Below are 14,371 nucleotides of genomic sequence, written 5' to 3'. Positions count from 1 at the left end.
TACTTCCTATCACTTTTATGAAATATTTAAGTAAACAAGACTCGGTGTCAAGAACAGAAGTATGGTCTTCAATGCTATGTCATGTGAAGTGATGCTCCCCCTCTTTCATATCTGCCAAGGTTTCAGATTGCTATGTATGGTATTTTGATAATTTCGTTGTAATTATGACTCAGCCACCTCATGAATTTGCCGCAATTTTAAGAACTTAGAGTTTCTCGTTGCTCAAATGGGTCAGATTTCTGATATTTATGTTTCCCTCATCTTTTAGTGGTTGATTTTACTGGAGAGAAAAGTGTCACTCATAGTGGTTCTAATGGCACTCATAATTCTACAGAAATTATGAAAATGTCACACATAACAATCTAAATTCTTGGCAGCTATGCTCTTGGATAATTTACGCATTTCCTGCCTCGTGCTTCAGCTGCTCGGTGTTTCTCCCACCGGGACACCGGAGCAGAAAGCCCCGAGCCCTGCAGGGCACAAGGAACTTCACTTCCATTACAGGAGCAAGTTGGTCAGAGAACGAGCCCGACGCACTTCCACACGCGGGGTGCGGGAGCCTGCAAGCGGAATGTGAATAGGAAAGCACTGCGCCACAGTAGGATGAGTGCTGTGTACATCGAAGGAAAATTATTTTTCAGATGCGTCAGTGCTTAATTTGTCAAATAATGAGTATCGGTGCCTAAAGCACTGCTCGGAAGCCCTATTAAATAAATGTCGGAGAGCCGAATACCAGTGCTCTCTAGAATTGAAACCACCCCAGGTCTCTTCAATCCAGTACCTGACACCCTTGGCTCGTTTATTCCTCTTGCTGGTTCCTGCTGTCTCCCTTTGTGACGGTATTTAAGTCTTTCTCACCCTCCTTCTTTCCCCTTTGTGTGTTTAGGTCGAGCATTCGAGGCCTCTTGTATATACTTTAGTATGCACTTATTATATACTTATATGTGTATGTACTATGTGGGCTCTGTAGATCAGCCCTTGGACTTGTCTGCTTCCGCTTAAGAACTTTTTTTTCTGTTCAACTGCCCCTATTTGTCTTGATGGAAAACGACCAGCAGAGGTCAGTAAAATACCAGAATCACTTTAGCATGCTCTAGATTCCAGTCCATAGAAATTGTCTTCCACGAGCACCCGAAGACATTTTTTTTTTCAAAATCTTGTATTTTCAGTGATATGAACACCGAAGGCCCTGATTTTATATTAAAAACAGAGTTTTGGACTATACCGTTTCCCGCTGAAAGGCAATATTTCTCTCCATGTGTTCCCATACCTGGTGTGTCACGCAGTTTGGAGCTTACTCTCCCTCCATTTTAAAGAACAGTAGATGTTCAGCACCCAGGTTAATGTGCTGCATAGCTAAATACATATAGGTTCCCAAAGGCAAAACCGATTGCAGTGAAAATGCTTGTTTCAGGATACTTTCACTAATTTACTGTTGTGCCCGCACAGATTTCTTAAAGTGGGATCTGGTGAACAGCGCAGTTTGTGATGATCCTGTATTGGCCGAAAATCAACCGCAAAAACATATGACCCAATTTCAGCTTTTCTGCCACCTCAGACCAGAATCTTTTGTTCTCAAAATACTGCACGTGCAATGTATGTAGCTAATGTTTTACTGAATGACACCGTTTGTTCTCTTCATCTAACTCTGCAATGTTTCTGACGTAATTTGACAGGGTCTTGAAAGATGCGCTCCACTTGGATGTACATGTCATTGACATGGCTTCTAAAACTATTGGAAGCGAAGCAAATAAAATCACTTGTGGTACGATACTGAAGATAATTGGAAAAGGTCCGAACAACCAAACGTTATCAGAAGAAGAACTTAAAAGGTAGTTGAACTCCTAAAATATTTATTAGTTTAGAGTTTTTTTGTTGGATTGAAACTGTCTCCCATTTTACTTTTCACCTTGAGGCTTTTCCAGTTTTTTTCCCTTTTTCAGCAACTGACTTGCAATATGCATCTGCACAGTGTAACATGCTTTTTAATATCATTGTAGGATATTGGAAGGGGATATGATTCCTAATAGGCTATGTATTACCATCTACAATGCTACTAATTAGCATATTATTCTCTGCACACCTGTTTATTTGGTGTATGCAATGCTTTTCTTTTATTTGTATAAGTTATAAACACAAATATTTAAACAGAAGCATAGCACAGTCTCATTGAATAGGCACAAAAAGAAGGCAGCTAAGATCCAGAGGATGATTATGGTCCAGAAGTTGCACTTCTACTGTAGTAATAACACTCAATTTGACTTTGTACAGTAGTAAATGTCTGAATCTGCATTTAGTACTGCATTTACTCTATATAACGTCTGATATTGGGCGACATTTATTTTCACTAAAATTATGGTACGTTTTGGTGGTAACCCTTTAATATATGTTTAACAAATTGTAGGAATTCGCTTTAAAAAACACAGTTAAAGTACAGTCATGGTTATGAAATTAAACTTAAAGACACTTAAATGAGCAAGTTCGTGTTAACTCCACAATCCATAATGCATACAGCAGCCGTACAAATCATGTACTGCACACTAAATGTATTTCTCATGACCTCACTCTTGATGTGACAAGTGCAATTATAGATGTCGTACATAATCTTACATATCAGTACATATTTATGTTTCCCATAACACTATGGGAGAGATGACTATGAATGTAGTATATTACTTATTGGTATGAATATGTTTTGTTATTTATTTAACTTGTGCTTTTTGGGTTGTGTTACTTATTGGTATAATAATTCTGAGGTCATAAGAACTGCATTTGGTGGGTGAGTTGTGGTTTGCTTGGCTGTTGCTATACCCTGCTGAGAGAATACATAATGAGCACCAGGTGAAACGGCTCAATATTGCCACTATGGAGTTATGGTGACATCATAAACCGATAGGCCAAAGGCAAAGTGGTTTGTAAATGGCACCAGGACCCATTAGACAGCAATATCGAACCTTGTTTCACATTGGATATGCTGACTGCAGACACATATGCATCAGTTCTGGATCTACCCAGGTCCCATAGCCAGCAAAGCAGCCAAATGCACTTGTCTCCTCTGTACTGGGCCGACCATGTGTCTCTTTGGGCCTGTCAATCTGCCTTCTGGCCTTTTGCCATGTGGTGAACTGGAACTAAGAGTGAACGGTCGGTTATTGTGGTTCTAGGATACTCTGAGCTATTTGCCTCATGCTGGGAGAAGAGCTTAAACTGCGATGGTAGCTGTAGTGATGTTGGCGGCAGCTCTATGACAGTGGTCAGCCCTGCAGTTTTTCTGGTTGTGTCTTGTGGTTCCAGCTGATTTGAGGACTGATCCCAAAATTGCTCAGATAGACACTGTAGTATGGTTTTCAATTCATGCATTAGTCCCTGTGAGCCCAATTCACAAAGAGCCACCGCAGTCGTGGTGGACGTTCATCAGTTGTGGCGGAGACTCCTTTCTTGTGGCGGAATCTCTACAATGAGAATTCTCATTGAAGAGATTCTGCCACGAGTGCGGAGACTCCACCATGACTGCAGAGCCTCCGCCGTGATTGTGGAAGCTCTTTGTGACTCAGGCCCTTTGTATTTATCTGAATTGTTGAACCAGTAGAAAATCAGTTGCCAAAAGATATAGTGGCGCACACAATTTCCTAAATACTTACCTTATATTTATTTATACACAGGTCTATGGATGGGACTGAAGTGCATGCACATACAATAGAGAGATTATGTGAGTGAGTGAAGCAAGAAGTGTATGATAGGTGAGCAGCCCTAACTTAATGAAGAACCCGCTGCAAACAATAGTGGAATAACAAGTAGATTAAGGGTAGTGTCTGCTTCGATGGTGTATTGGAGAATAAATGGTGAAAAGGAAGACAAAAAAAGAGTCTTATGAGCCGGTTTAGTAAGATAGACTGAGAAGAACAGGGAAAAATGGGGGACTGTTAATGGTTTTGAATGTCATGCAGGAAATTTTATTATGTGCGGATGGGATCAAACTCTTAAGGAATAGAGAAATGTAAAGAAATTGAAATATGATTGTAAATATTCCAAACAAGGTGTTAAAGGTGTTAAAGTCAAAGTTGAAAATGCATTTACAAATTTTAAGTTGGATGGGGCTATAGGGTTGTCTAAACCCTTGAGGAATAGATATTTTGATATGGAGGGAAAGGGAGAGACTTCAGACAGAGTTTGAAGTTCAATAAGCAGGAATATAATCATAAAAATGAAATAATTTCAAAAAACAAAATAAAAGGAAGAAAAGAATGTTAAAAAAAGAAAATGTTGAAACTACAGGATTACCAAAGTAAATGGTAACATTAAGAATGAACTTTAAGGAAGTAAAAACCTATTTCAAAAGGAATGTCGTCTTGAAGATTCAAAATCTGACGCAAGAAATGAAAATAACATTGGAATATCCTATATTATAAATATAAAAATGAAGACAATAACAGGTTTTATTTTACCAAAAATTAAATCTGATGCGAATGTTTCTGTCACTCGGAATCAAGAAAAAGAAAATGACTGTGTGGCCAGGTGTCCTGGTGAGAATTCAAAACTGCAAAAAATTAATGCTAGAGAAATGCCTCTCTGACAAAAGCAAAACAAGTAGGTTGAAATCCATTCAGCAACTAAAACCTTACCAGAACTTAGTATGTATCCAAGGTAACATAGGAACCCAGTTTTATTGGAGGTACACGTAACAAAATCTTTAAACAGTAGTAAACACGAGAATAATATGACTGATATGATTGATGTGAAAAAACAAAATGGCATTAGAGAAAAGAGTGTCATTGAAGGCGGAAAGGATAATTCTCAACACAGCAGTAGTATTATATCACTATGGTCAATAATGTTAGATCGAATGGAAATTCTACAAAAAGCGATGATACATTGTGTATTGAGAACTGTTGTAGTCCAATTGATAGAAATTTAACTAAAGCTCCACTGAACAATAAAATGTCTACTCTTTTTTCTGACTGATGATATAAGTCTTGATTAAATGGATTTCTTCTAATCTGTAACAGTAATGGAAATCAGAGAGAATATTTATGAAAGGCACATTCCAGTAGTTGATCTGGTTTTAGGTTCTTTAATGCTAAAGACAATACAATGTGTTTTGGAATCTGTGGTAATACTGTTGGAAACATTTACGATTGACTCTGACCACAAACTCGATCCTCTTCCATTAATTCTGTAGGTGTTAATAAAGAGTAATTCAAGTAAAGAAGATAAGGAGATGCAAACAGACTATAAAAACATTGAGGCTTAAAAAGTTCACATAAATATAGGTAACAAAAATAGCAATGTAGTTATTAACAAATCAAGTAAGAAAGAAGGAAACAGCTTTACTAATAGTGATTCCATGGGCCTTATGGGAAGTATTTTGAAATTAATGAGAGTCTTTATTATCAAATGTGAACAAATAATGGTATGAGTGGAGTAACAGTAAAACAGTAGACAGAAAATTAGCACATTGTTCCCAAACTTTGAAGGTAAATGAGGAGTCTAAAATAATAAAAAATAAATAAAAGCTATAAGAGAAATACTAAACAAAAGAGAAGAAAGATCATTAAGAAAAGAACCCATAAAATCAGGTTTCCTGATGACTATCAAAATGAAGAGGAGGTTAAAAGCGGAAGACAAATATCAAATCCATTGGGTAATTCTTACTATTCAATAGAAAATGTCCATGGACTAAAATTGATGAAAGTACAATTGTTGAAGCAAGTACAAATGCATCGGTTGCTAACCATGAAAGGCCTTCTGGAAATGCATATGCATGAGAATATGGTGGAAAAAAAGATAAAATAATTTGTTGAATTACTTATTAATTGTAATATCAGTGATGGAACAATAAATCTTAGAAGTTTAAAACCCAAAATAATTCACCTTCTATTAACTCAAAAGATCTGATTTTCAAAGAGATTTTCATGGATGAAAAAAGTAGTAGTTTGAATCATTCACGGTTATAAAAATACTGCACACAATTCTTACCTGTGGAACATATGATCTTGCGATGTAGAGAAAGTATGCTTCCTTAACATGCAGTATTGACCGGATTGTCTTTTTAAAATTAAAGCAAGTTTCTATTCTCAGAGAATTCCTGAAGGTATGCTAAAAGTTGCTGAAGATATTAGGAAGCTAGGCTGTGACGTATAGCCTTCACATGGAGATATCTGCTATAAGTGGACTGACCATTCCTTAACATTGAATAATCAAATGGAAATTAACGAAGATGAAACGTTTAAACCAAGTAAAAACAATAATTGCAAAAAAAGGGATTGGAAAAAATGATCTACTTGGATATAAAGAAACTTCCGGATTTCTGAGATAATTAATCCAAAAATACCTCTCAAAAGCCATGTAAACCCTAACAGCAATCAATGGAGATCATATCAAAGAGTATAGCGGGCATAAAATGGAATAGAAATAAGGTAAACTTCCTTGTGAAATGGATACCAAAATGGTGGTTATTCTGCAAGAGACTGTAATCTATCTTCATGTTGTACATTGTGGGTAGGTGATTTTAATTGCACTTTATGTCTACATAGTGGGAGTAGGATTTGTGGTCTGAAGGTTTATATGCACCAGGAAGTGACCCATTTTAGGCACATGGTGTATGGTATGCAATTAATAATATGTTATTGAAATCTGATCTTCTCTTTGTAGGGGAGCGTGGTTGGGAAACACCAAATCCCTGTCCATCCTTTATAGGGGGTGGCACGTGTAGTACTATTGATTTAATTCTAATTTCTAAAACATGTAGTTCCCGGATATCAGAGTTTGAAATTATTTCCCATTATATGAGTGATCATAACCCACTGGTAGTGCCATTTGAACTTCATGCTTTAGGTACAGATGCTAGCAAGGAGTCTCCACCCATTGCATTTTCTGCTAATTCTGCTAATAGAGGAGTTCTTATTAAGTGGGCCTCAGTTGATCCGCTGTCTTTCATAAAGTTTATGATGTCCCGTAACTTGAATTTAGTGAATACATTTTTAGAAAATAATGTTCCTTCACAGATAATCAAGAGTTTTACTAGCCTTTCTCATTTGGTGTCAGCAGCCTTAACCACAAAATCAAACCCCGTCCCCCTCCTTCCCATCAGTTGTTTAGCTCAGCATGTTCTAAGGCCCATCGGGCATTGTAGTCGGTCCTGAAGGCCATTCTGCGAAATCAGGAGACTGTTAAGTCAGCTAGGAAGTTGTTTAAAGCCACACTTATGTCTAGGAAGACTGAGCTAAGAGAGTAAGCATGGGTGGACTTTCAGATCGCAGGAAAACTAAAGGATTCAAAACCATTTTGGCAGGTGATAATCCGTCCTTTGTTATCAGTAGGACCCCATCTAATATTGATTCAGTAATATTACCCGACGTATGGGTTTCCCATTTTTCTGCAGTTTTCAGTTCTAAGACCGATCAAGCTTGGGAAGCAGATCCATGGGCCATGTCCCTAGATGACCACAAAAGTACCGTTGGTTTTAGTCTGACAGTTGAGGTAAAAGATGTTGCATTGTCAGTTAGAAAGAGTAAAAGTGGGAAAGCCCGGTATCCGGATGGTGTCCCTGTGGACCGGTTTAAGGAAAATATAAAGACCTGGACCCCACTTCTTACAAATGTCTTTCGTGCTACAATAACTGGCCCCCTTGTTCCTTGTTGGAAGAAGGCAGTTATTGTGCCAATCTTTAAGAAAGGGGACAAATCAAATCCTGCCTGTTTTCGTCCAATATCTTTATTGGACTCAACTGTTAAGATACTGGGGAGGGTACTCTTGGCAAACAACATTATTTCTGATCTTCAGCATGGGCTTAGACAGGACACTGGGATGACAGAACAGTGCCTAAACCTCTCTCTTCCAATAGGAAAATATGTCCATGTTAAAAAGTCTGCTTTGCACTTAGCTTTCATGGACCTATCAAATGCAATTTGATATGGTAAATAGGCCCAAATTATAGAACATGCTTGAAAATCTAGGGGTGGAAAAACCATTAGTTTTACTGTTACGTAGACTCCTGCAGAAGGAAATAGATATTGTATGGGTGGAGAATCGCTATATCCCAACGCTTCTCTATGCTGGTGATGCGATACTCTTAGCTAGGACTGCTAATTGCCTTCAACGGCTGCAGGGTGGATACATTGAATTTATGAGTGCTCTGAATTTGAAGATCAATGAATCCAAGTGTTTTATTTTAACCTGTGAGCCCAAAAGGACGAAATCAAGTTTTATTTTATATAAAAGGATTCTTAGTTCAAAAGGCTGACAATCTTAACTATTTAAGTATCCTCTTCCATTTTAAACTTAAGTGGGCACCTTTGCTGACAAACAACCTTTCAGTTCTCTAGAGTTATTGAAGGGATTTTTTGTTTTGCCTGTAATCTGGTGCACAAACCTGTATAGGAAATGATGACATTGCTTAAATTAAAATGTATCTCTGCGGTGTCCTGTGGGATAGGAGTGTGGAGATATTGTAGTGGTGAAAATACAAAATAGCTTCCTCTAAAGATTACTGTCGGTTCTGGCAGGTACAGCCATCTTTTGTTGCATCTCAGAAGTCTGATTGCCCTATCTTGAAGATCTTCTTGGACTTACCCCTCTTTTGTTATGGGTCAAGATGTGGCAGTTGAATGACCTTGGCCTTACGAAAAGCATCATCTTAGATTGTATGGCCTTGGAAAAGGACATTGAGATTCCCTGGTTATCCTATATCAGGAATACCTGTTTATCCTTGGAACTACCTTGAAATATATAATAACCCGGAGCAGAAAGTCTGAGCTATGAAAGCTCGGATTAAGTCACTTTTTTATGACGACCACCATGGCTCTCTCACAGCAGACGTTTTAAGGATGCCTTCATTAGAGAGATATTTTCTGCTATGCCCCAGCTTGAGTTGTATTTATTGTTTGTAGAAAGCAGCCAATTTAGATGTAACCTTACCAGGTTTCGTTTGAACATAATACATTTTTCTTTTGCATTTCCGCAACATGATATATAGTCTGAAAACCTCGCCCCGTCATTCTGACAATTGTTCTGTTCAATCCGCTGTCATTTAATGCTGTTTTGTTCATTGTTTAAGTCTGTTCGTATTTGTTTTCTCTTTCCAATTTTGCGTCCTTTGAATTTTTTGTCACACAGTTTGGTTTTCCAATATCTGCAGCAACTGGACTCCATTGAAAAATGTAGTGTGGTTATTGATTTTATTAGAAGCGCACAGAGTATTAGGAGTTGGTATTCATCCTATCTGCTCTTAGATATTTAGGTATTATAATGTCTGATATAGTAACTATTGTTCTGAGCTGGCAGTTTTTTTGGCGGGGTTTAACAAATTGCTGTCTCTTAAGAGTTTCAAAATATTTTATTGATTTTAAGAGGAATATTGTGATTGTGTGATTTCTTGTAATTTTATTATGCACTTAATGTCGAATAAAGTTTACTTGAAGTTGGATGTAGGAATTGTCTAAAGAGGGTAACAGCTATATACAACTAAGTATTGAGGCAAAAAGGATAAAAAGTGGTTGTTCATGTGGAGGATTAACAATACTGATACATACATACCAATATTATTCAAATTAGAAGTAACACAATTTTACAAAAAGCAAGACATATTTTTTAATAATAAAGATTTCATGCACCAGTGAGCATGTATAAAAGAATGATTTGAGAATGGTAAACAGCTTGGTTTTAATGAGTATTTATATCCCCCCAGATAAACAGTGCAATGAATAGCTGAACACATTAAGCATAATCTTGAAATATATTAAGCTAAGATACTCAAAGATAGCTTTACTACTAACAGGAGATTTCAATGCTGAGATTTCCTCTACTGTTATTGAAGATACATCTCAAAGTAATCAGGGTAATACAATGGTAATATGTTCTCAAATATTAAAAAATATAAAAAGCACTAAAAGAGGAAGATTTATCGTCTCCTATTAGTGAATGAAAGATTTATAACTGATTGGCCTGCAGCCGATACTCTCAATAATTATATGGATTATACTATTATGTTACTGGAGAAGATTAACTTAATAAAGGATTTTACGATCCTAGGTGATCTTGACAGTGATCATAAACCCCAGCTATTAACATTTGCGTCTTCACCACAGAATTACAATATATGGGAAATAGACTGAATCTGGCAATTCTAAATGATAATTCTTATTATTGAGAAGTAAATATCGAAGGAGTACACCTTTGTGCAATAAAGTAGTGAATTACTGAGAGATGACTAGAGACTTAAATGAATAAATATGAAGTGCTTTTAAGTTAAATGAAATGGAAAGGATCCACAAAATATCCTTTGCATTCATTGAATTTTTTTAAATGTAAAGGAACCTCCCATTGTAGTGGGCCAACACCCCAGTGGCAGCATGTCAATATATAAAAGACAGGCCTATTGGTTTTGTCAAGTGCGACTATATCAATACACAAGCCTATTTGCATTGTCAGGGAGTCACTATATCACCATATGAAGGCAAACCTATTGGCTTTACAAAGGGGTCAAACATCAAGATGTAATGGCAAGCCTATTATTAAATGATCACTGCCTTAATAAAACAATAATAACATGTTAGGATGCAGCATTAATACTAATAGAAAGCATAGCCATATTCAAAGATGTTCATGTTGATACGAAGCATTGCAGTGTTTGTCTAAAAAAGCTTAAATAACACATTTATAGTCCAAATTGTATTAAAAATCTGTCAGAGTCTTTCTTTTACACACCTTAGGCCACATAATTAATGCAACAATAAAACCAATCACAAAGGGGTCCCTGTAGTCCTGAGCTGAAGAGCAAGAGCTCCACTTATGGGAAAGCTTGGAAGCAGCATAAACCTTTCCTGGGGCCATGTACTACAGATCCCAGGAAACGTAAGATTAATTTTTGTCTATCATCTCCATGGGGACTACTGCACTACCTTCAGCTGCCCACAACACTCAGAATCATGTTGGTGGTACCCTTGCCCAGATTAGGGCACCAAAGAGCCTTAAAAATTAACCACGTGCCAACAAGTGCTCCTTCCTGAGAGCAGTAAAAAATAAATGAACGACTTTGACTGCTCATTTATTATTCACTTACTCTACATCCACCGGTCCCCGGTGGGTGTAGCGAAAATGAATAATCTTCACATCTTCCCTTTTTTGGGGGGCTGAGTGGGGGGGAAGGTCTACAGCCCCTGCGGCTCCGTGGCTCTTTGCATGATTCCCTTATCATCTGGGGGAACACCGGAGCCGGCCAGCCAACCTTCAACTTTTTAAAACATTGGGGCCCATGGGGGAGGCCCATGGCCTGCGCGGCCCTGCCTGCTCCCCTGCAAGCACCTATCCGGCATGCCGGGGGAGTCGGTCATGGATTTTGTTTGCACCCAGGCCCCCACAAACTTGCCATCCATTGGGAGCCACAAGTTGTGGCCCATGGGGCCCGCAGCCCCGCTGGCTCCCACCAGCTCCTATCCTGGTTGCCAGCAGGATCCGTCTTGACTTGTTTGCTTTTGCCCAGTGGGAGCAGCTTAACTTTCTGCTCCCACCGGCCAATTGCAATACATACCGAGTTCCCTGCCGACAAGAGTGTGGACAGGGAGATATTTTAATTTCCAATCTGGTGGGAGCCTTTCTGTTCCTGCCAGGTGGGTGGGAGTAGTGGCAGCAATGGAGTGATCCCTGCCCGCGAGTACAACAGTGGGATGGGGTTGCCCTGGGCCACTAGATGTCTTGAGGCGGGAAGGGTTTCACTCTTTCCTCCCCAAATAAATATGCATTGGGCTTGGGGATAGGGTGACACAAATCATTGAATAAAATTTGCAGGCCAAATACTATTTATAAAATCATCTTCCATTAGAGGATTGTTAGACGACTTGAATCGAAAATGTACATAAATCATTCTCTTCAGTATTTAACCCATTGGGCTCCATCGTGTCTAATAAGATGATATATCTCTAAGCTAATCTTCTTAGTGCTATTTCTCTGTCACCACCTATCATCAATATAAGAACACAATAAATCACTAACTGTCTCATCAAACTAGCAGTATCTTGGTGATATAGCTGACAAAGACATGCAACTGGATAATTTTTTATCTACATTTTTAGGGCACAATTATGCTGTAACACTTGTTTGTGTACTTGCAAAAGTGTACTGCCAATATACCTTTTATGTGAGGGACACCTCAGCATGTACACTACATACTCTGTTTTACGTAAGGTTTTTCAAAACAACAACCAAATATACATGTATTGGAGCTGGCCAGTTTTGATCAGTTAGACAAATTATACCTGGTGCCCTAACATGGAAAGCATAACTAACCCATCAAATACAAGTAACTAGCATGTTATTAATTCAGAGATCACTTGTGTCACTCTTGATACAGCTGTTCAACTTCAACCAGACCAAGATGTTACAAAGACAGTTCTAATAGGATCAAAGCTTCATAGCTGATAAGTAGGTGATTGCCGTAGTATTACTAGACTGTTCCTTCTCCTTTGCAATTAGGATTTATATGATTTCCAATTGTGAACTCTACACTAGCTTGTCTGCCTTTTAAGAAAACAATATTTTTGGTATTCTTACTTATTCTACTTTTGAGTCAGTCAGTCAGTTGGTGGAAGGATGAGATTTGGGTAGCTATGGGAGAATCTGGGTCTCCATTGAATCTTTGCTATCCTACGCTTTTGCCAGACCTGTACATTATTTTGGTACAATTTCAGGACACTAAATTGTTGCTGGCTTGGCCAAAACTGCTGTAACAGGTAGTCAGGGTAATGATCTGCGACTATATGAAAGTGTCAGTTTGCTTGGTTGAATCCTTAGTGGGCCACCAGAGGAACAAATACGGTTCTGTTCTCTATGTTGGGTGTTCTCTGGAGTGAACCTGATGATGGGGGTGTCAGTGCCTCATACTTCTTGATTTATTAGCAGCATTTAACACTATTGACCAGACAATTGTAATTGCCAGTCAAAAGGTGACTGTCACCTAGGTCCACTTGAATTTAGCCTGGGCTACTGGCTTCAATCTAGGCATGATGGACTCTACGGCATGGATCGATTCCAACTGGATGAAGCTTATTTCCAGTGAGACTATAGTTGTGGGAGTCCTGGTGGGTCCTTACCGTCAGTCTGAAGTGGGTACCTGTCCTGAAGCTGCCACTATGGTTACCTCTAGTGTTAAAAGTGGGTGCAGATGTTTTGCCTACCCCCCCCCGATGAAGTTGGTTCCAACTACTTGTTTTCTTCAGAATTAAGAAGAATTTTCTATTTACTGAATGCAAGGGTTACACTGTCACCATTCTGGCCTTTAGGCTAGATTAGGGGAATTCTTTGTATGATGGGTTTAGTTGATTCAGATTATTGATTCCAGGTGTCTGGTGGATCTTTAAAAGTTTAGTCCCATTTCACAACATCTTCCCTCTCTTCTCTAGATGGCCTTACAGCAGCGTGTTTGATTTAAATATTGTGCCTGACCTCTGCGGAACTTCAAGTGGAAGGGCCGTGGCTTTTATGGTTCATATGTTAACTTTCTGTTAGTTAAAAATGCTTTCATTTTAAGTGAATACACGACTTAGTTATTTCTCTAAGCGTCAAAGGGATTTGTGTGGCTCGCAGCAGGTGAAAATCACATATAATTATCCGTGTGAAACTAATAGTGTCGGGTGTTTTCATAGAGCACTCAAGCAGGCGGGGTGCTGCTTCGGAGCTCTCATAAAAACGTGACGAGCATACGTCATATACCGTGGCACGTGAGCTCATCCATTCCAGGTTGTTTACTTTACATGTTGGGACTTGTAGGCAATATTGTATAATGGTCAACATGATTACAAATCTCAGAATGCAATGATAGAAAAGTTTTCCCCTCTGAAAGATTACATTCTAAATGAAAATATTTTTGAAAGGTTTATGAAGAAATAGCTTCAAACAGTCTTCCTACTTTTCCGTTTTTTCAGAAAGTTTAAAGAAATGTCCAAAGACGTGGAAAAGGAGCTGAGTAAGGTGTTTGGAAACAAGGTGACTGCTGACGTCGAAGAGAAGCCGAAAGTGTCCATGTCTCCTGAAGCCATGGTGAACATTGTATTAGGCGTTGGGCTCGTAACTGTCTCCTCACTCCTCATTGCGTTCGCTGCAGTCACTGCACGCAGGTACGTTTGTTTGCTTCAATATTAATTTCGCTCTGTGAGTATGTAGAGCTCAATGGCCTAACACAGAATGATGCCCCCAAGCCTACCCCTCGGATTAGGGTGTCCAGATTTTGAGAACGAAAAACCGAGACACGCCGGAAATAAAAGTAGGACTGAAGCCTTTAGTCTTACTTCTATATCAGGCCTGTCCCGGTTTTTGCATAGCCTTGTAAATATGTACATACATACATACATATATATATATATTTATATATATATACATA

The 14,371-nt window shown here is 38.5% G+C and overlaps 1 protein-coding gene across 1 annotated transcript in view; it reads left to right on the top strand.

Annotated features, from left to right (window-relative positions):
• Positions 1 to 14,371, top strand: part of LOC146821407 (uncharacterized) — a 1,203,178-nt gene that overhangs the window by 469,365 nt on the left and 719,442 nt on the right. Inside the window, exons 29-30 of the mRNA XM_085609844.1 lie at positions 1,677 to 1,832; positions 13,917 to 14,108. Of these exons, the coding sequence (XP_085465970.1) occupies positions 1,677 to 1,832; positions 13,917 to 14,108 (348 nt within the window). The remainder of the gene's footprint in view (positions 1 to 1,676; positions 1,833 to 13,916; positions 14,109 to 14,371) is intronic.

Source organism: Triturus cristatus, chromosome 6 (genome assembly GCF_964204655.1).
Source record: "Triturus cristatus chromosome 6, aTriCri1.1, whole genome shotgun sequence".
Lineage (NCBI taxonomy): Eukaryota > Metazoa > Chordata > Amphibia > Caudata > Salamandridae > Triturus > Triturus cristatus.
This window is presented reverse-complemented; position numbering and strand designations above follow the sequence as displayed.